The sequence below is a fragment of the Phyllostomus hastatus genome, unplaced genomic scaffold, assembly GCF_019186645.2.
Source record: "Phyllostomus hastatus isolate PE091 unplaced genomic scaffold, TTU_PhHast_1.1 phas_contig_34, whole genome shotgun sequence".
Taxonomy (NCBI): Eukaryota; Metazoa; Chordata; class Mammalia; order Chiroptera; family Phyllostomidae; genus Phyllostomus; species Phyllostomus hastatus.
This window is the reverse complement of record NW_025333857.1, coordinates 46,507,496-46,529,045: the sequence shown is the minus strand read 5'-3', so window position 1 is coordinate 46,529,045 and position 21,550 is coordinate 46,507,496. Positions and strand designations below refer to the sequence as shown.

The window sequence follows — 21,550 nt, the reverse complement described above, 5'->3', positions numbered from 1 at the left end:
TTGAGAAATAAGCTGATAGACTTCTGGGAACTGCATTGTCGGTAACTATCCCCTTTTCTCTTGAAGCATTTAAGATTCTCTCCTTACCTTTAATGTTGGGTAATGTAATTATGACATGCCTTGGTGTGTGCTTCCTCGGGTCCAACTTCTTTGGGACTCTCTGTGCTTGCCGGACTTGCATGTCTATTTCCTTTGCCAGAATGGGGAAGTTCTCCTTCATATTTGTTCAAATAAGTTTTCAATTTCTTGCTCTTCCTATTCTCCTTCTGGCATCCCTATGATTCGGATGTTGGAGCATTTAGTTGTCCCATAGTTTCCTGGGCCTCTCCTCATGTTTTTGAATTCTTGTTTCTTCCTTCTGCTCCAAACCATTGATTTGAGTTCCTGTCTCCTTCCTTTCACCATTGGTTCTCTGTACATTTTCCTTTATTTCACTTTTCCTAGCCTTCACTTTTCCCTCTATTTTGTGATCATATTCAACCTTTTCTGTGAGCATCCTGATTACCAGTGTTTTGAACTCTGTATCTGATAGGTTGGCTATCTCTTTATCACTTAGTTGTATTTTTTCTGGAGCTTTGATCTGTTCTTTCATTTGGGCCTTTTTTTTTTGGTCTCCGTGAACCTGTTATGCAGTAAGGGGTGGAGCCTTAGGTATTCGCCAGGATGGGGCAACTCGTGTCGCTGCATTGTGGCTCTGTATGTGGGAGACAGGTCCAAGAGGGAACAATGCCTCTTGGTCAGCCCTCAGCTGGCCTTCAGTCACTTCCTCCACTACCCACAAACAAATTGGGCCCCTCTGGTTCTGATTCCAGGGTGGGTGTTTACATTCTAGGACCCTGTGGGTCCCTCCAATGAACTCTCCTGTGAGGCTGGGAGTTTATTCTGCCACTTCAACCCCCGTAGGTTTTCTCAGTCAGAAGTTTTGAGGCTTTAATTCTGGCACTGGAACCCTGGGTTGCGTGGTCTGTCTCCCTTTAACATTTCATGTAATAAAGCCTTGGTGATGATGAACCCCTTTAACTTTACCTTATCTGGGAGACACTTTATCTGCCCTCCCATTCTAAATGAGAGCTTTACTGGATAGGGTAATCTTGAATGTAGGTCCTTGCCTTTAATGACTTTGAATATGTTTTTCCAGTCCCTGCTTGCCTATAAGGTTTCTTTTGAGAAATCAGCTTACAGTCTTATAGGCACTCCTTGTATCCAAGAAGAAACACACCAAGACACATCATAATTAAGTTACCCAAGATTAAAGATAAGGACAGAATCTGAAAGCATCAAGAGAAAAGAAGTTAGTTATATACAGGGGAGTTCTCAGAAGACTTTCAGCTGATTTCTCAAAAGAAAGTTTCTTTCTCAAAAGGAACTTTTCAGACCAATGGGGTTGGCAAGAAATATTCAAAGTGATGAAAAGCAGGGGACTACAGCCACCATTGCTCTATCCAGCAAAGCTATCATTTAGAATCAAAGGGCAGGTAAAGAGATAAGAAAGAACTAAAGGAGTTCATCATCACCAAACCATCATTATATGAAATGTTAAAGGGGCTTATTTTTAAAAAAGAAGATAAAAAATATGAATAATAAAATGCAAAATTACATATCTAACAACATTTGAATCTAAAAAACAAACTAAGCAAACAAGAAGAACAGAGATAGATCATGGATATGGAGAGCATTTGCATGGTTGCCAGATGGGAGGGGGATGTCAGGGAATGGGTGGTGAGGTGAAGGGATTAAGAAGCAGAAATAGGTACTTACAGAACAGCCATGGGGATGTAAAGTACAGTGTAGGAAATGGAGTAGCCAAAGAACTTATACACATGACCTGTGGACATGAACAATGGTGGGGGGATTGCCTCAGGGAGTGGGGGGCCCTGGGTGAAGAGGGACAAAGGGGGAAAAATCAGGACAACTGTAATAGCATAATCAATAAAATATAATTAAAAAAAGAAGAATGTATTTCCACTGAGGCTTTCACTACTCTGGTTTATCTGTTAGTATGATCTACCTACTTTCTGCCTTCCAAAACTCATCAGCATCTCAGGTCTGCTCATGGTTCTTCATCCTATGTCATGGCAGTTAGGTATTTATTTCCTGTTTGTACTTCTTTACAGTCATTACATTAGGCTTCAACAGGGAGTCTCAGTGTTCTTAAACTGGATGCCCCAAAGTGAACAGAGCACCCAACTAATATTCTATACTTTCCAAAGGAAAGAGCGCAGCATGAATGACCTCACAAATGTAGGAACTCACAGGAACTACTCTGCCAGCTTAGCCGCCCCTGACATTTACACCACCTCTCTGCCGCCTGCACATTGCCACAGGCTGAGCAGACCGCTCTGTACTCCTGCTCTAATATGCTCCGGTGTTCTCTGCCTGCTATTCAGCTGTCATCCTAGGACTTTCTTTTATTGCTCCCATGTCTCCTGGCTTCCCTATCTTCTTTCTTGAGTTACTCTCTTGTTTTGCTTGAGTATACACTAGAAGCTTCCTAAGAGAGGGTACATGATGAATAAACTTTTTTTGAGTTTGCACATACAGAAATTTTTTTACATTTGCATTTTATTGATTGTTTCATTGGATTTAGAACTATAGGCTAACAAATAATTTTCTGGCAGACTTTTAAAGGCATTCAAATTTATTTTCTGCTGTTGCAGGTGAGAAGGCCAATGTCTGATTTCTGATCCTTATATATGACCTTTTATTTCTCCCTGGAAGCTTTTAGAATCTTCTTTTTAATTTTACATGTTCTTCACATGTGGTCAATTTGCCATGTTAAACAGGACTTGTCACGTGTTTTAATTTTGTCTCCTCAGGGAGACAGCAAGTAAAACAGAAATAGCATTGACCCTGAAAAATCATGTCTAGATGCATAGATACAACTATTGTATAGTTTTATGTATGTAAAGTATCTGGCACATATTGTTTCCCTTTCCCCCCAAAAGGGAACGTAAACATTTGAGGCTTGGACCCAGGTTTTTTACATCCTTATGATTCTCCCCACATCTGGCATGTATTGGGAGTATAATAGATTCTTAGGAAATAGGACTTGATGACTTGATGAGTCATAGTTCTGTCTTTACCATTACTTTTCTGTGGGATTTTATTTATGACATTTGTCTTTACTGTGTCTCACTTTGCACGTTTGTCAAAAAGCTACAATACTTTTTCATTTGATTATTGTTCATGGATGTAGTAAGGCTGCAGTTAGTAATGTGAAAATATTCTAGAAAGTTAAAGGTCCTCTACAGATATCAAGTATTATCACTCTCCTTAAGATATGGAAAGCAGCCTGGCTGGCGTAGCTCAGTGGATTGAGCACGGGCTGGGAACCAAAGTGTCTCAGGTTCGATTCCCAGCCAGGGTACATGCCTGGGTTGCAGGCCAAAACCCCCAGCAACCACACATTGATGTTCCTCTCTCTCTCTCTCCCTCCCTCCCTCCCTTCCTTCTCTAAAAATAAATAAATATTTTAAAAATTAAAAAAAAATATGGAAAGCAGTATAGAACTTCCTCAGAAAACTAAAAATGGATCTGCCTTTTGACCCAGCAATTCCACTGCTGGGACTCTATCCTAAGAACACTAAAATACCAATCCAAAAGAACCTATGCACCCCAATGTTCATAGCAGCACAATTTACAATAGCTAGGTGCTGGAAGCAACCTAGATGCCCATCAGTAAATGAATGGATCAAAAAACTATGGTACATTTACACAATGGAATTCTATGCAGCAGAAAGAAAGAAGGAGCTTCTACCCTTTGCAACAGCTTGGATGGAGCTGGAAAGAATTATGCTAAGCGAAACAAGCCAGGCAGTGAAAGACAAATACCATATGAGCTCACCTTTAACAGGAACCTAAACAACAAAACAAAGAAACAAGCAAAATATAACCAAAGACACTGAAATAGAGGACGGGCTGACAGTGACCACAGGGGAGAGAAGAGGGAATTTCAGGGGACAATGGGAAGGGTTTACAGGAACAAATTTAAAGGACACATGGACAAAAACTAGGGGGAGGGTGGTAATGGGAGGGAAGAGGGGAGGGTTGGGTGGGTGGGCAGGATTGGGAGTAAAAGGGAGAAAACTGTACTTGAACAATGATTAAAATAAAAAAAATCATAAATCACATATCTGATCTATATCTACTATCTTTTGGAGGGAGTACAGGTCATATAATATCATGTTTTTCAACACACTCCTTTAGAATGCTGTTAAACTTTCACATGTAGATAATACTATGTCAAGTGAACTATTGGCAACCCGATTGGCAAACAATCCCACATCATCATCGAGACTCACAGATGCAGGTTGGACTGTGGTTACAGCTCAAGATGGCTTTGGAAACTGGCAAGTCATTGTCAGATTAATGAGTCACTTTTCTTGGGGTAAAACTTCTGCAAGCCTTATTTTTGCTAATTCTGCTAAGTAGAAGAACTGAATTAATATATCAATAAATAGCTTTCACCATATTGAACCGCACACACACACACACAAAAGATAGGTGAACAGGTAGTTGGACTTTCCTGGGTGCATGGGAGACATCCTGTTTTGAAGACAGGCCTAGGCTGAATGACCTAGCTCAGTGTCTCAGGATACATGTCCCTAATATTACCAAAAGGTATATTTGCCTGTGTTGCCTTTCTAAATTCTCAGCTGTATTTCATCCTTCTCATCAAGAAACCAGGAAATGTCACTTCGTTTCAGCTGCTGAAAGCTATGCAAATAGCAGTAGAAAGAGAAAGACAGTGGATATGAGTTTTCAGTGTCAAAGCTGAATAAACCTTCCTAATTTTTTAGTAAAAGTTTAGTAAAACCCATTTACTAAATCCAAAGTGTTTAGAAAAAGAAATATGATATTTTCTATAATAAACAATGGAGAATACACAATTTATAATTCAGATATTTATGAGAAATGTACAGAAAGAAAAGGCATTTTTGAATTTTCAGAATCTAAGCAGTGGAGTGAAAATAAAAATGAAAATTCACATAATCAAGTACAGGCAGCACTGGAATGCTTGGTTATGCAGAGAAATTGTATAAGTGAAGAAAGTAATGTCTGTATCTAACAAGAATAAAGGCAACTTGTGTATGATTGGAAAGAAAATAAATGGTTAATTAGCCTTTAATTTAAACTTCTGTTATCAAAGCTGATTATTTTCTATTGTAGTGCTCTCCAAATTTAATTTCTTAGCAGCAGAATCCTCTATTTTCTAACTGAAATCTTAAGAACAGATAAACATGAAGCTGCTCTTTTTGAAGCAGGAACCTCAGAATGAGGCAGCTAGAACAAAATTCAATTCATCACCTCTCTTTCCCCTACAGCAGCCCTTTGACCCCTCTGAGGAAACAGAGTTTGGAAATCATCAGTTCAAGTAAGGTGTTCTATTAGCTAAGTAAGGTTTTATTAAAGTGGTCATGAGTGCAACTGGTTATGAGAAAATAAAAATATGTCTTAATTTCTAAAGCAGGGTCCTTGAGGGGGAGGGGGGCAAAAAGGGACTAAATGGTAATGGGATAAAAATACAATGGAAAAAATTAAAAAATATAAAGCAGGGTCCTTGATCCATTCTAAAAAATCATGACTGTCCTCTACGACAGAGGTGTGTAAACTAGAGAATCCCTTATTAATTGGCTCTGTTCTTTCCTGCTTCAGGTATTAATTAATATGTGGGGTTCTAAAGACTGGCTTCTTGAGATTTTCAAACAACTAAATTCCAAGTTGGAAATACCAGCTACTCCCATGGCAGGGAGGGAAGTATGCCTATTTGTAAGGAAATAGAAAAAAAGTCTTTTAACTCACCCAGAGCACAAGGACATTCATGAGATGGTCCATGTGTGTCCGTTTGAAGGAGGACTTCCCACTGTTCTGCATTAATTTGGTGTCTGGTCCTAGGTGCAACAGGGAGACATCAGCTCTTAGAATATTGAATATACTCAGAGGCTTGAAATTGGGTTGGAATGTACCTTTACAATCACCTAATCAAACTTCTTTCCAGTCCCAGGGAGTAAAGTCCTGGAGAAAGGCCCATAGTTGGTGCCAGTAACTCAAAGAATAGAAAGTTTGTTTCTAAGGATAATTTCAATCACTTCTGCAAAGTGCAGTAATGCTGGCCTCTGCCGCTGCAGCACTTTAGACATGTAGTCTTTCACAGATGAGCTAAGTCAGAATAGGAGCCACTATCTTCTCTCGCATTACCAACTGGTTTATTTACCTTAGAAAGGGGATTTTCTGATAAGGAGATTACCACCTTTTGGGGGGGGGGGCACTGTTGGCCAGGTTCTGTTTATAGTTTCTAATTTGGAAAGAGAGAAAAGAAAAGGCGATGGCAGTGATTTCTTCTGAGATGGAATCTGGGGATCTAAGACTTCTCTGGGGCTGAGAGACAGACACTCCATATTTTTCCTGATAGGGCAGAGAGTAAGCAGAGGTAAAAAGCTTTTAATGGCCAAGGGGCGAGTTGGAAATTACTGACCAGAGATACAGCTATAGAGAAAAGTTTACTTTATTTTTGTTAAATAATTTTTATTTATTGATATTTGAGAGAGAGAGAGAGAGAAAGAGAGACATTTGTTGTTACACTTAATTATGCATTCATTGATTGCTTCTTATATGTGCCCTGACTGGGAACAAACCCACAACCTTTGCATATTGGTGTGATGCTCTAACAAACGGAGCTACCTGACCAGGGTTTTGCAGAGAAGAGTTTAGAAGAAAGTGTAAGTAGCAATTTCTCTGGCCTTTTACATTCTGTTTATTATTTTTACATGTACTCTAATGAAGGAATTTTATCAATGTTGATATAAGGGGAGCTGGAACTTCCCTGGTATGTGGACAAACACCAAGAATGCTGTACATAAGCTATGCCACTCTTCCCTTTTAAGCACTCTTTGAAGGGCCTGAACTAATGAGAAGTTCGGCTGAGAGACTGAAAGCTACAAGGGACAGTACCTTCCAGGGGTTCACAGAAAGACTGCCTCTACCCCAGGTTTCAAGGAGAATGTGGAAATCACAGTGGCACTTTCACATCATGTAGCAGGAAGAACTCAATTCTGCACTGCATACCTCTCATCAGTTCACCTGTTTTGAGCTTTCCAAAGCCCCCCGAGATTTTCACTACCACGTAACCAACAAAGGGTTGGAGGGAAACTTCAACCTGACTTGTGCTGGTTGGTAACCTCACTGCTGTTGCTTTAGGGAAAAAACATTTTGCTGAAAATTGAGCTTTTTATGCGTGATGGTATGTGTGGGTACCTGCTTAAGTACAATTAAAAAAAGTCTACTTCAAATCTTTTGTGTTTGGGAGGACTAGGCAGCCTAGAAGCTGCGAATTACAGGTCAAAAGTCAAGGAAGAAAGTTCCACCAAGGCCTCCATAGACTCTTAAGCTTCTCTCTAGGGTTTGGATTCCATTATTTTCCACAGAAGTGAGGCATCTAGGATCCCCCTGTCTAGGAGTAAATTCTCTAGAAGGGGGGCTCTGAGTTGAGTAGAGTTCACTGAGGTAAGTCTACCTTGATGTTATCTTCAGGATCCCCATCTTCTCCCTGTGGTTGCTGTCAGCACTGCCCACAGTAACTGAGGGCATAGGGCAGCACCGAAGGTTCTGTCATTTTCCCAAGCCACATCATAGCCCAAGAAAATCCCTCACTAAGTATAAGGGATTATGGTTCTAAAGGACATCTCAAGAGGGGCCACTGGCTAACGTTCCACTTTTGCCTTCCCTCTGGCATGAACACTTCATATTGTATTTTATATTCTTCTCTATAATGAGCACTGTGTTTATTCTCTCCTCATGGGAGTAATCCACATGTACACTCTCCCTTTTCAAAAATGCCCCTTTCACACACCAATTCTATGTGTACTTCTCTATGTATGCCCTCTCTTGTGTCCAGATCTGATTGAAAAGACTCATGAATGCCCTGTGGTCTTGGAACACAAAGCCTTCCTCTAACAATGGCAGCACTGATATGTTGACAGCTCATTGCTTGGAGAAAAAGTTTTTTTTTTCAGTAAGCATATTTTACTTCTTTAAAATTATTTTACTGTTGTTAAAGTACAGTTGTCTCCATTTCTTCCCCACCACTCCCCCCAGCCCCAGCCATCCCCACCTCCCCCGTTCGATCATACCCCCCTTTGGCTTTGTCCATGTGTCCTTTAGACATGTTCTTTGATGACCCTTCCCTCTTTCTCCCTCACTATCCCTTCCCACCTCCCCTCTGGTTACTGTCAATTTGTTCTTTCAATGTCTCTGGTTATGTTTAGCTTGCTTGTTTGTTTTGTTGATTAGGTCCCACTTATAGGTGAGATCATATGGTATTTGTCTTTCACCACCTGGCTTATTTCACTTAGGATAATGCTCTCCAGGTCCATCCATGCTGTTGTGAAGGGTAGGAGCTCCTTCCTTCTTTCTGCTGCAGAGTATTCTATTGTGTAAATGTACCAGAGTTTTTTGATCCACTGATTTACTGATGGGCACTTGGGTTGCTTTCCAGCACTTGGCTATTGTAAATTGTGCTGCTATGAACATTGGGGTGCTTAGGTTAAAACTTTTTTTCTTAAATCATCCATCTATCCATCCCCTTCTATCTGTCTCAAAGCCATAGTGTTCTGATATATATGTGAGTATTATCTACATCCTGAAACTCAAGCACCCACAATCTGGCCATGAATTGCAACCGGCTGGCTGGGGGTCTAACTGGGACTCCAGGGAGACGTACCGGTATAAATCACTAAGCCATAGCACCAGTCTGTATTCCTGATGATGCATCCTCGGAGCAGCAGCTTGTCATGGTCCAGGATGTGGCTTTTTCCCTTATAAGTCAGTATTCCTGTGAATCTGTCCAACTTATTATTGGGAGATTCACACCTCACTTCTCCTGGAAAAGGAAAAAGTATGAGCTCTCATTCTGTAATCTTTGGTAGAAGGAGGTTTAACACAAAATAGGAAAACATCTCTTTCAAAATACATACACATATTTTTCCTATCCTCTTTCAGATGCTACACATTTCTTACCCACCCCGTTTAGAAAGGCAGACAAAGGTTCCTGGGCATCAGAGGGAAGTAACTGTATTTGTGACATGGGTTATCCAGAGAGCGTCCAGATGAGAAAAACCTGTGTGATAACTTATCACTATCAGTACTATCAGATCATATGAACTCTAAACCTGAACAAATTAAAAAACTACTTGAAGAAAACCTAGTATTTTTTCAAAATGAAAATAATCTGAGCTTTCCTGATTAGTGAAGCAAAATATGGCCTTTCTAAATATATATACAATATTAAAAGGAGAAAGAAGTTAAATTTACCCATTGCCTAGAGATAAGAGCTATTAACACCTTTTGAAATACATCCAAATTTTTCTATACATGTACTCATAAACATATACATATTTCAAAAAGTGAGTTTATGCTATATATACTAAACAGTCTATTGTAATATTTTTCTACTTATGAATATCTTGTAAATATTTTTCCCATGTCAATAAATACCAATTTGAATATTGCTTTTAAAAAATTGGATTGAATGTGGGAGGTGGGGGTAGGTAGGGCAGGGGAACGTAATGGGGGGGAAATGGGGACAACTGTAATTGAACAATAAAAAAAGTTATATAGAGTTCACTGTATGAATACACCATACTTTATTTAACCAGTCCTCTACTGATCAAAATGTGGGTAGGCAAGCCTATATGCTAACTCACCATCAAAGGCAGACAGCAGCTTCAAGTCAGCTTCCAACTGACTGGTGACTGAGATGGCCTGTTTCACTTTCAGGTTGGTTTCACTAGAGTAAAGGACACAGTCACGAGCATACAGAGCACATACACAACAGCACCACAGGTCCAGTTTCTCCTACATTTTCATGGAGTTTTAGAAAGTAGATGTTGCCAACAGAACTTGGGCTATAGGTTGGAGCAGCATGAGTCACTCCCACTATTCTCTCTCAAGAACATTACTATGGTGCGATGGCTCTAGAAAGACAGTGGTGTTAGCGTACTGACTCCCCTCTCTCACTGCAACACATCCCTACTCTTGTAACCAGCACACAAGATCTTGCTGGACAGGTGCTCAAGCTGAAGAGACATCACAAAACAATATGGACGAGGCACCTGCTCTACTCAAGAATAAGGAGCATGTCCTGATAAAAACCTGCACACACCTTCAACTAAACATACTTCTTACTTCACAAATGTTTATAGAAGTCATGAAGGGATCCCAGTTAGCCATTTGCTAATACAAGAATGCACTGAGACAGAGGCAAAAATAGAAGCCATATTTCACAAAGCTTGTGGGCACCAAGAGGAATAGTTGTAAGAATGCAGATCCATATAGAACTCTACAAGACAAGCTCTCTGAAGATGGACAGTCTCTACCCTCCTAAGGCCTTAGCTATTGCATTCTAATGAATTTCTACCTTAAATCCTTTATAGAACATGGTGTTTGATCAGTAAATAATTACCTCCATACTCATTTTTCACCCCTGGAAACTTTGGAACTCTATTCTGAAATTTTATAGTTCTATTAACCTCTTTCCTGTCACTCAGCATTATTAAATACAGCTAGACAGAGTGTCTCGGTTTAGAGATGGAGAACAGGGAGTTTATTTGCCCAAGTAATTCACCCAGTGAAAGCTCAATTATTGCTATTTAAAGCTTGGCTTTAGACTTGAGGTCCAAGAGTCTGGCCTCCTATCTCATCTGGATATTTCTAGCCTCTTCGGTACTTTGATCTGAGAATAAAGTTCATTCTCTGCATCACGTTCTCCCTCCATGAAAAGTCACTCTAAGCTGGCTTGGTCACCTTAACGGACCATTAAGGAGGGAACACTTACCCATCCAGTTCTGCTGTTTCTACATACGTCAAACTGTACGGCTCACTGCTAGAGAGTAACAGTATGTCAGCCTGTGGTCAGAAAAGTCAGAGGAAATAAGGAAAGCAGAAAGGCAGACTTTTAACACGGCAGACTTTTAACACTGCAGTGACAAGAGCAGTTACCTCAGGAACAGATGTTCATCCTAAGAATTTTATAGACATTTGGTTTACTTTGTCTAGGACCTGTCACTGCTACCATACACCCCTCTGATTAAGAAGCTTCACATTACCTGTAGCTATAGTGAGAGGTGGACAAGAACAAGCTTATCACAGGCACTGTTGATCTCTGGATGCAAAATGAGGCAGGTGAAAGTCACCAAAAGCATGGTGGTGGAAGTGCTAAAAGGGCTCCCCCATTTTCACTCCAGCCAAAAAAGAAAAAGCCACAGTCCAAAGAGGTACTCACTGTAACAGGCTGATTATTTTCTAATTTTATTATATCTCCCACTTGGATATTCATCCATTTTTTCTCTTCCATCCTGTAAGAAAATAACCCTTGAAAGCCTGGTTTGAGAATTCCCCCAAAGCCCTGTTTTTGCAAGGAAAAGAAGAAGAAGAAGAAGGAGAAGAAGAAGGAGAAGAAGAAGAAAGAAGAAGAAAGAAGGAGAAAGAAGAAGAAGAAGAAAGCTGAGAGGAAGTCAAGGCTCAGAGGAGGACCGACCAATTTGTGATGCATTGGTGCTACAGTCAAGAGTGGGGCCCATTTTTTTCAAATTCCAGGGTTATAGTTCTTTAAATATTATTACACATGCAATATTCTTTGAATGTTATAATATAAACATAAGTCCTTGTTGCAAAATCACTATTTATATATCCTTCAACCTATTTCCTTTGGTTTCAAGTATCATCTCCATGCAGATAATTCTCAATACCTTTACTTATTTTGTTCCTAATTTTCAAATCTGGATGATAGTACTGAAGGGTAGTACTATCCTGTAAGCTTTGGAGGAAAACATCTGAGAGTTTTATTTCATCTTGACTGACAAACTACTACTACTTCCTTCGTGGACATTGTAACGACAATGTGTCCCAGATTAGGGAGAGGGGGAGATAGCCCCTACTGATTTAAAATATTCAATCCTGTTGTGCCCTAAGTACATTTGTAATTCCCATGCATTGCAATATAACCTTTTGTTTAGAAAATTTGGTCATATAGCTATAGATGGCATTACTTTGACTACAGAGCAGATCATTCATATCATATTCTCTGTTTTATGTGAATGGTCCCCCCTGGAGTTCTGTAACACTCTGGTACTTTTCCTAATACAAATACTCAGAAATGCTAGATAAAATAAAGTCAACACTGTTATAAGCAAGGCTATATTTAACACAAAGTAAGGAACCAGGAAAAGAGACAGGACTGAAATCCAGAACAGAAGCATGTTCTGAAGCTGTTCTTGCCCTTAGTGGGGGAGAGGGATTACCAGTCTTAGTATTGGGTTGGACAAAAAATCTGTATGATTTTTTTCCATAAAATAAAAGACACATTTTTTATTTTCACCAATAACTTTATTGATTTGGATATTTTGAGTATGTCAGCTATCTCCTGTGTGGAGATTAATGTCTTGATTTGATTGCTATCATCTCCAACTGATCTATTCAACTGTGGAACATTGTCCAGAGAGAAATCTCCAGCACAAAACCTCACAAACCACTACTGACATGTTCAATCAGTCACAGCATTTTCTCCATACACTGCACAAATCTTCTCTTTTTTTGCATTTCAGTTTCATTTTCACCTTTCTTGAAATAGTAAAACATAATATGTTGAAAATGTTGTATATTTTCCATCTTTAATATTAATATGGCTACACAAAATTCACCAATTTTGATAAGTTTTATTAAATGCACAATGATATGACAGCTGTCGCAATACAATCTAACAAAATTGTTTTGAATGAAGTTAAAGACAACTAAGCACTACTAGAGTCATCTTTTGGAAAAAAACAAATTAACTTTTTGGCCAACTGAATAATTTGTAACTTGAGCGTTCCTTTAGCCCATCAAGGGGACAAGAGATTAAGCCTTAGGACCTTGAAAGGCAATGAGTTGGAACAAAGAACCCCTCATAAAGCCAGGACTCTGGAGGGGCAACATCATTAGGAAAAAGGTGATCTGGGGAAAAAAAAATCAACTCATTGGCAAGAAAGTTTGTCTCTCTTACCCTGGAGGGTTGCGGTGAGGGAATGGAGGACTCCTCCGAGAATTAGTACCCTCATGAGGTACAGGAATAGGTGATACCCTTGAGTTACTTGGTAGAGGCAAACACAAAGCCCCTTGGGAGGGACAGAACATGAACTCAAGGCCACTTATAGTATCCATAAAGAAAGTTCCAGTGGGGCTTTGCCAGATAGCTCAATTGGTTAGAGTATCATCTCAATACACTAACATTGTGAGTTTGGTCCCTGGTCAGGGCACAGTTAAGAAGCAACCAACGAATGCATAAACAAGTGGAACAACAAATTGATATTTCTCTCTCTCTCTCTTTCTCAAAAAAGATTCCACTATAGATGCCCTTTTAACCAAAATTATTGAGAAAATGACAGAAATCACAACTTGCAAAGCAGACAAACTTTTTCATAGCAGGGCTGCTCAGACCCATGTGTTCTAGAAAAAGAATGCTACTTTCTGGAATATAGACCATTTCAACAACCAGCCTCACCTCCAGTGTTCAATTAATCAGACGCTCACTGGGTTACAAAGTCTAATCAGGGCCCTACTTCTGAACTCCCACCATAAAACCACTCTGACAAATTCTTCTCCAATAATCTTATAAAACCCAAGTGCTCAAGTTACTTGCGGAGTTCATTTGATGAAAATTATTTGAGCAGTAACTCCCTAGCCTTGCAAAGTTCTGAAACACCTTTGTCTTTTCTTTTTATTTCTATTTATTTCCTTCTTTTATTTTTTATTTTTCTTTCTAAAAAATATTTTATTTATTTCCAGAGAGAGGGGGAGAGAGGGAGTAAGAGAAGGAGAGAAAAATCAATGTGAGAAACATCAGTTGGTTGCTTTTCGTATGTGCCCCACCTGCGACTGAATCTGTAACCCAGGCATGTGCCCTGACCAGGGATCAAAACAGTGACCTTTCCCTTTGCAGGATTACACCCAACCAACTGAGCCATACTGGTCAGGGCAACTTTTGTTTTTAATCACAACTGCCTTTTTTAGTGGTAGTTATGAGAGGCTTCAACAGATCAAAACTCTTGAGGAAATAATCCACCATGAGTAAGAATCAGCAACTATATAATAAAAGGATTAGATGTCCAAGAACTTGACATAACAGAATTATATAATTAAAACTATAGCTACTGGGTGTTCTTTTTTAAAAAAGAGAATATTTTATTGATTATGCTATTATAGTTGTCCCATTTTTTTCTCCCCTTTATCCCCCTCAACCCTGCACCACCCTCCCAACAGCATTCTCTCCCCCACCTCCAGGTCTTTGGCTTCTCCATTTCCCATACTATTCTTAATCTCCCTCTGTCTATTTTGTTCCTACCAAATATGCTTCTTACTCCCATACCTTTTCTTCCATTCTCCCTCCACCCCCTCCTCACTGGTAACCCTCCATGTGATATCCATTTCTGTGATTCTGTTCCTGTTCTAGTTGTTTGCAGGTTTTGTTTTTTTTTAGGTTCAGTTCTTGATAGTTGTGAGTTTATCATTTTACTGTTCATACTTTTGATCTTATTCTTTTTCTTAGATAAAGCCTCTTTAACATTTCGTATAATAAGGGCTTGGTGATGATGAACTCCTTTAACTATCCAGCTAGGCTGGATAGAGTAATCTTGGATATAGGTCCTTGCCTTTCATGACTTTGAATACTTCTTTCCAGCCCCTTCTTGCCTGCAAGATTTCTTTTTTTTTAATATATATTTTATTGATTATGCTATTACAGTTGTCCCATTTCCCCCCTTCTCTCCCCTCCACCCTGTACCCCCTCTCCCACCCACATTCCCCCCTTTAGTTCATGTCCATGTGTCATACTTATGAGTTCTTTAGCTTCTACATTTCCCGTACTATTCTTACCCTCCCCCTATCTATTTTCAACCTACATTCTATGCTACTTATTCTCTATACCTTTTCCCCCTCTCTCCTCCTCCCACCTCCCTGCTGCTAACTCTCCATGTGTCCTCCATTTCTGTGGTTCTGTTCCTGTTCTACTTGTTTACTTAGTTTCTTTTGGTTTTACTTTAGGTGTGGTTGTTAATAATTGTGAGTTTGCTGTCCTTTCACTATACATGTCTTTTCTTTATCTTCTTTTCTTAGATAAGTCCCTTTAGCATTTCATAAAATAAGGGCTTGGTGATGATGAACTCCTTTAACTTGACCTTATCTGAAAAGCACTTTATCTGCTCTCCCATTCTAAATGAGAGCTTTGCTGGATAGAGCAATCTGGGATGTAGGTCCTTGTCTTTCATGACTTGGAATATTTCTTTCCAGCCCCTTCTTGCCTGTAAGGTCTCTTTGGAGAAATCAGCTGACAGTCTGATGGGAACTCCTTTGTAGGTTACTGTCCCCTTATCTCTTGCTGCTTCTAGGATTCTCTCCTTCGTTTTTACCTTGGCTAATGTAATTATGATGTGCCTTGGTGTGTTTCTTCTTGGGTGCAACTTCTTTGGGGGCTCTCTGAGCTTCTTGGATTTCTTGGAAGACTGTTCCCTTTGCCAGAATGGGGAAGTTCTCCTTTATTATTTGTTCAAATACGTGCTCAATTTGTTGCTTTTCCCCTTCCCCTTCTGGTACCCCTATAATTCGGATGTTGGAACGTTTAAAGGTGTCCTGGATGCTCTTAAGCTTTTCCTCGATTTTTTGAATTCTTATTTCATCATGCTTTCCTGCTTGGTTGATTCTATCTTCCTTCTGGTCCACTGTATTGTTTTGAGACTCAGATTCCTTCCTTTCACTATTGGCTCTCCTCCGCGTATCTTCCTGCATCTCTTTATGGTAACCTGCATCCTTTCATCTAAATTGCGCACAAAATCAACCAATTCCGTGAGCTTTCTGATCACCAGTGTTTTGAACTGTGCATCTGATAGACTGGCTATTTCTTGGTTGCTCAAAAGGATGAGTCCTGGGGGACTGATCTGTTCTGTTGGAAACATGTCTTATGTCTTTCCCTGTCTCTCCTTTTTTTTTTTTCCCCGGTCTGGTCGCTCTTGTTACGGTGGGGGGCGGAGCCTTAGGTGTTCACCGGGGCTGGGCACCTCAGTTGCTAGATTGTGAGGTTATATGTGGGGGCGGGGGCGGGAGCGGGGATGGGAGGGAACAATGGCAGTAGTTACGTTCTCCTGGGCTCAGACCCTTCTCTGGGATCCTGGGCTGCGAGCCCTGCCCTGGTCCACAATCGCTGCCTCACTGGGTCCACCAGCCGCAGCTTTCGTACTCAGGGATCACCGCTGCGTTCTTGTGCCCCGGATAGCTGTCTCACTGATTTTGTGCCAAATTTTCCCCGACCTCCGTGCGCCGCCGACCCACGCCAGCCCCACGCCCGCCCAGCTCGTCTTCTCCTACCAGTCTGGATGTACGGGTCTACTTCAACTTCTTGGCTGTCCGACTTCCATTCAGATAAATCCTCTATCAGTTCTGAGTGTTATTCTATCTGTAAATTATTGTTGTTCTAATCTTGGTTGTGCGAGGAGGTACGGTACGTCCACCTATTCCTCCATCTTGCCGGAAGTCTGCAAGATTTCTTTAGAGAAATCAGTTGATAGCCTTTTGGGAACTCCTTTGTAGGCAATTCTCTCCTTTTCTCTTGCTGTATTTAAGATTCCCTGCTTATCTTTAAACTTGGGTAATTTAATTATGATTTATCTTGGTGTGTTCCTCCTTGGGTCCAACTTTTTTGGGACTCTCTGAGCTTCCTGGACTCCCTGGAAGTCTATTTTCTTTGCCAGAGCGGGGAAGAGTTTTTCCTTCACAATTTTTTCAAATAAGTTTCCAATTTCTTGCTCTTGCTCTTCTCCTTCTGGCACCCCTTTGATTCAGATATTGCAACATTCAAAGTTGTCTTGGAAGTTCCTAAGCCTCTTATTTTTTTTTTTTAATTCTTTTGTTCATTCTGTTCAGGTTGGATGCTTATTTCTTCCTTCTCTTCCAAATCATTGATTTAAGTCCTGTTTTCCTTCCCTTCACTGTCGGTTCCCTGTATATTTTATTTCACTTTGTATAGGCTTCATTTCTTCCTTCATTTTGCAACTAAACTCAATCAGTTCTGTGAGTATCCTGATTACCAGTGTTTTGAATTCTGCATCTGATAGGTTGGCTATCTTCTTGTTGCTTAGTTCTTTTTCTGGAATTTTGATCTGTTCTTTCATTTGGGCAATATTTCTTTGTCTTGGCACACCTGTTACCTAGAAAGGGGCAGAGCCTTAGATATTTTCCAGGGAGGGGCAACCCATGTTGCTGTGTTTTGGTGGTCTGTGAGGGAGGCGTCAGAGAGGGAAAAATGCTGTTTGCTCGGCTCTTGCCCCACTTTCAGTCACTTCCCTCACTTCCCACAAGCAAATTGGGCCCTTCTGGTGCTGATTCCCAGGTGGGCAGGCTTGTGTACATTCTAGAACCTGCTGGATCTCTCCAACAAACTCTCCTGTGAGGCTGGGAATTTCTCCTGCAGCTGCAAGTCCCATGTTTTTATAGCCAGAGGTTTTGAGGCTTTATTTCCTGTGCTGGAGCCCTTGTTTGCATTGTCTGTCTCACTCCTCAGGTGTTCCTTCCGGTTTATCTGCATGAGAATGTGGGACCAACTGGTCAGCCAGCCACTGCTTTGCCCACCTGGTCCGCCTCCTTGCCACATGTCCTCTTCACCCCGGCTGCCCGTCTTTGTCGCTCTTACCAGTCTGGATTAATGTTTCTTCTTTAACTCCTTGCTTGTTGGACTTCCATACAGTTCAATTTTCTGGCAGTTCTGGTTGTTTTCTGTTTTTAAATTTGTTGTTGTCCTTCTTTTGGTTGTGTGAAGAAGCAAAGTGTATCCACCTATGCCTCCATCTTCACTACTGGGTTTTCTATAAGGCCACCATGAAAAAAGACTGGACCTCAGTCATGAATTCCTTCAGGTTTGTGCTTCTTTGCAAACATACTTCTGCACATATTGGCCACTTTTTCTTTCGTACAATCATTAATTGTTGAATTCTTCCCCATCTCTTAAGGCCTAGTACTAACATCACCTCCTCCACAGAGTCTTCTTTTATTTCTTTAACCAGCTATGATTGCTCATTTTTATTAATTCTTACAAATTTTTGTGTGTCTCATGATAGTCTTCATATTTTTGCCTTAAATAGGAATTATGCCAGTCTCTCTCCATTCCTGCCAAAGTTGAATTGCTCAAATTTTGCACCACCCCACCAAATATAAACATTTACCTAACACTTTAGATAGTTATGACCAAACACTAAGCAATGAGGTCAATGCCAATAGTTTCTTTAGATTGTTAACAAAAAGATGGTCTGACCAAAGGCTATAGAAGAATGGACAATAAGCCATGTCAGAATCCACTGATGTTCTAAACTGAACTAACAATAAAAGGGGGACAGACTCATAGATGAAGAGCAGATGACAGCTAGTGGGAGGAGGAGGTTAGGGGGTGGAGGGATTGAGCAAAAAGGAAAAAGGACTCATGAACATGGACAAAAGTGTGGTGATTATTGAGGGGAAGGAGGTATAAGGAAACTAAATGGTAATGGAAAAATATATAATAAAGATTTAATTCATTAAAAAAGAAAAAGAATCCATTGATGTTCTAAAGATATTGATGTCTCCATGCTGACCACTGCACTAATAATAATCACTTGAATGTTAATACCATGTCATAATTTTTTAATTGCTTTAATATACATTATTTCAGTTTTATTTTCATAAGCATAATCTAAGGTAGAAAATATTATCTTTATAGATAAGAAATATGAGGTCTGGAGAGGTCTGAGGTCAGATGGTGCATTCAGGGTATGCTAGATCTAGAAACACATTTTTCTGATGTCCAATCTGAGGTTCTTTTCACTGTCCTGAACCACCTTTCCAAAGACCCCCGCACATTAAGTGTTCACAAGGCCAACCCTCACCCTGAGCAGGTCCTACCTAAACTGGCTTCCCTGGAAGGACTTACCTGCCATTCATCAGGACCAGAACAGAACGGTTGTTGACCTGATCGTCATTTCTGTGCTTTTTCTAAAATTATACAAGAAAATGTTCAGGAAATAGAATCGAGCTAACTGCATGTAGAAAATTAATATTTGGAAATATTACCCAATGTAATTCACCCTCTTTATAATTTTCCCCTAACCCCCAAAGTCCTCCTACCATTAAAATCAGGCCAAGAGACTGATTATCTCTGAAAAGTTGAAAAGGGAGGTCTGAAAAAGAACCAAGGGAGAAGAAAGAGAGAAAATCTCAGCTTTAAAGATCAAAAGCCAAAGCCTGGGGGATGAGAACAAACAACTTATATCAAAGGCCACAGAGATGAGATGGCAGAGATGAGATGAGCATGAGTCTCATGCTCATCGGTAGCTGCCAGGAAAGCTAAGTATCCTCGAGCATGCTTCCCTCCCACCCCTGGGAGAAGGGCAGGACTGGAAAGGAAGCAGACAGAATCCTTAATTTGTTAGAATAGCTATGCTAAAGAGACTGAGTTCTGAACCAGAAGTAACTGGGTTATTCTGAATTGGCAAGTTAAGTTTTGGGCTCTTTAAAAAGGGTGGCAATAGTGGAGTGGTTATTATGAGCTATACTGAGTTTAGTCATAGAGAAGTAAAGTTACGTCTTTGCATTGTGACTTCAGTCACAATTTAGTTATGACTAAAATTTAAACCATTGTGCTAATTCTGGATTTAAAAAGTTAACAAAGTTAAATAGCTGAAGAAACATCCTCTCAAACTTTGGTCTAGAAATCTTTCCTGGCAAAATCAGGACTCTCTTCTGGAAGATGCAAGCAGGTCATCAAGACTGGCTCCCCAAATGCCACTACTAGGCATGGTACTGGGTCCTCACCCTTACTCTTCTATGCAGGGCCTGCTCTGAGGAGTAAAGAGGAAGCCATATAGCACTCACTGGGAGCCAGTTTCTCCCTCCAAGGCCAGGAAAAGAATCAGCCCTTGCTTAAACATGTCATAAGACTTTTTTAAAATTAGGGGGTTCCTACTTGTGCATACCTAATAGAATTGAAAATTTGAAAGGCAAATAGGGAGAGTTGGAAAGGAGAAACAAAATGTGCAAAAGGGAGATAAGAATAGGAAAAAGAGGGAGGAGGAAACAGAGGGATGAGAGGAAGATGGATATAAAAATGAGAAAGGAGGGAATGGAGAAAGAAGGATGAGAGCAAACCAGACAAAGCTAAGAGGGGAGTGAAGGAAGAGGTGGGTTATTAAAAAAGAGACAGGCCCTTACTGGTGTGGCTTAGTGGGTTGGGCATTGTCCTGTAGACCAAAAGGTTGCCAGTTCGATTTCCAGTCAGGGCACATGCCTCAGTTGTGGGCCAGGTCCCCAGCTGGGGGTGTGTGAAAGGCAACCAATTGATGATGTTTCTCTCCCTTTCTTTCTCCCTCCCCCTCTCTCTAAATAAAATTAAAAAAAAAAACAGAGATGGAAGAAAGCCTAGAAAAGGGGTTAAGAGTGGTGGTAGTAGGAAGACAGAGAATGGTCTTACATTGCTCCTTCTTGGCCATGCATAGACCACCAATCTTGGGCCTACAGAAAGTATATATTCATCTGGGGCAGATAAAGAAACAAAAAAAGGAAACATTTCTTTCCAATTAGTGCTTTTTCCTAGCACTAGATAGTTCTGGGAAGTCCTTCTTGCCCCCCGGCCTGACTAGATACAGTGAAGAAGTAAAGGCCCAAAAAGGCAGTTTACCAGGTCGTCCATGGCATCCTTCACTGCTGTTATGGACAGCACCACTATCAGAGGTATCACAGTTGTGTACCATGCCAAGGAAGAGATCTGGGGAATCAGCTGTGAGGTGGAGGGAGAGAAAAGCTTAGGTCAGAAAGCTTAAAAGACAATATATTTTCCCCTACCCCAACACCATTTTCACCTCCATAGATCCATAATAAATTAAACTATCCTAGTTGCTTTCCACTGTTTGTAGCCTTCATATAATCCTCCAAATTATAAGCAAACATCTCCCAAGAAAGAAGGAAAGGAGCCTATAAATTGCTACCTGTCTGTCCTGAACTCTACTACATTTTTCTTGATGGCAGAGGGCCACCTTTCCCGTGATAGTGGAGGGGCTGGGGATAGCGGGTAAGAGTGGACATGGGAAAATCACATACCCTCTCCACATGCCTTCAGTACAAGGGAAGGGGGATGATTTGTCCCTCTCTCCTAATCTGGGCCTACCCTGCCCTGCTTCCTCGCTCTGTGCTGGTACTGTTATGTTCTAGACCACTCTCCTTCCTCAGCACTCCTGCATTTTCACTTCGCTAGGTAGGCTGGGACAAGAGGGAGGAATGGGGTTGTAAGTGTGGTTGGGGCGAAGACTCTGTAGTCTTCTATGGTCAGGCTGAACTGTGGCCATGCAGCCATAAGGAGAGGGCTCCCTTTCCTTGGGGTCCAGAGACCTTGCCTCCTTCCTCTTGTAGAGGCTGGTTTCACCCTGGCTACCCCTGACCACAGCTACTCTAGAGGACTGGCCTGAGACCCGGGCCATCCATTTGCCTGTTTTCTACTGAGGGAAGGCAT

At 40.7% G+C, this 21,550-nt stretch overlaps 1 protein-coding gene across 1 annotated transcript in view; it reads right to left on the bottom strand.

Annotated features, from left to right (window-relative positions):
- LOC123819593 (phospholipid-transporting ATPase FetA-like) overlaps nt 1-21,550 on the bottom strand; it is a 103,020-nt gene that overhangs the window by 37,631 nt on the left and 43,839 nt on the right. Inside the window, exons 7-13 of the mRNA XM_045840001.1 lie at nt 20,723-20,821; nt 18,980-19,041; nt 11,279-11,351; nt 10,832-10,902; nt 9,702-9,784; nt 8,720-8,878; nt 5,803-5,891 (exon numbers count right to left, since the gene is read on the bottom strand). Coding sequence (XP_045695957.1) covers nt 5,803-5,891; nt 8,720-8,878; nt 9,702-9,784; nt 10,832-10,902; nt 11,279-11,351; nt 18,980-19,041; nt 20,723-20,821 — 636 coding nt within the window. The remainder of the gene's footprint in view (nt 1-5,802; nt 5,892-8,719; nt 8,879-9,701; nt 9,785-10,831; nt 10,903-11,278; nt 11,352-18,979; nt 19,042-20,722; nt 20,822-21,550) is intronic.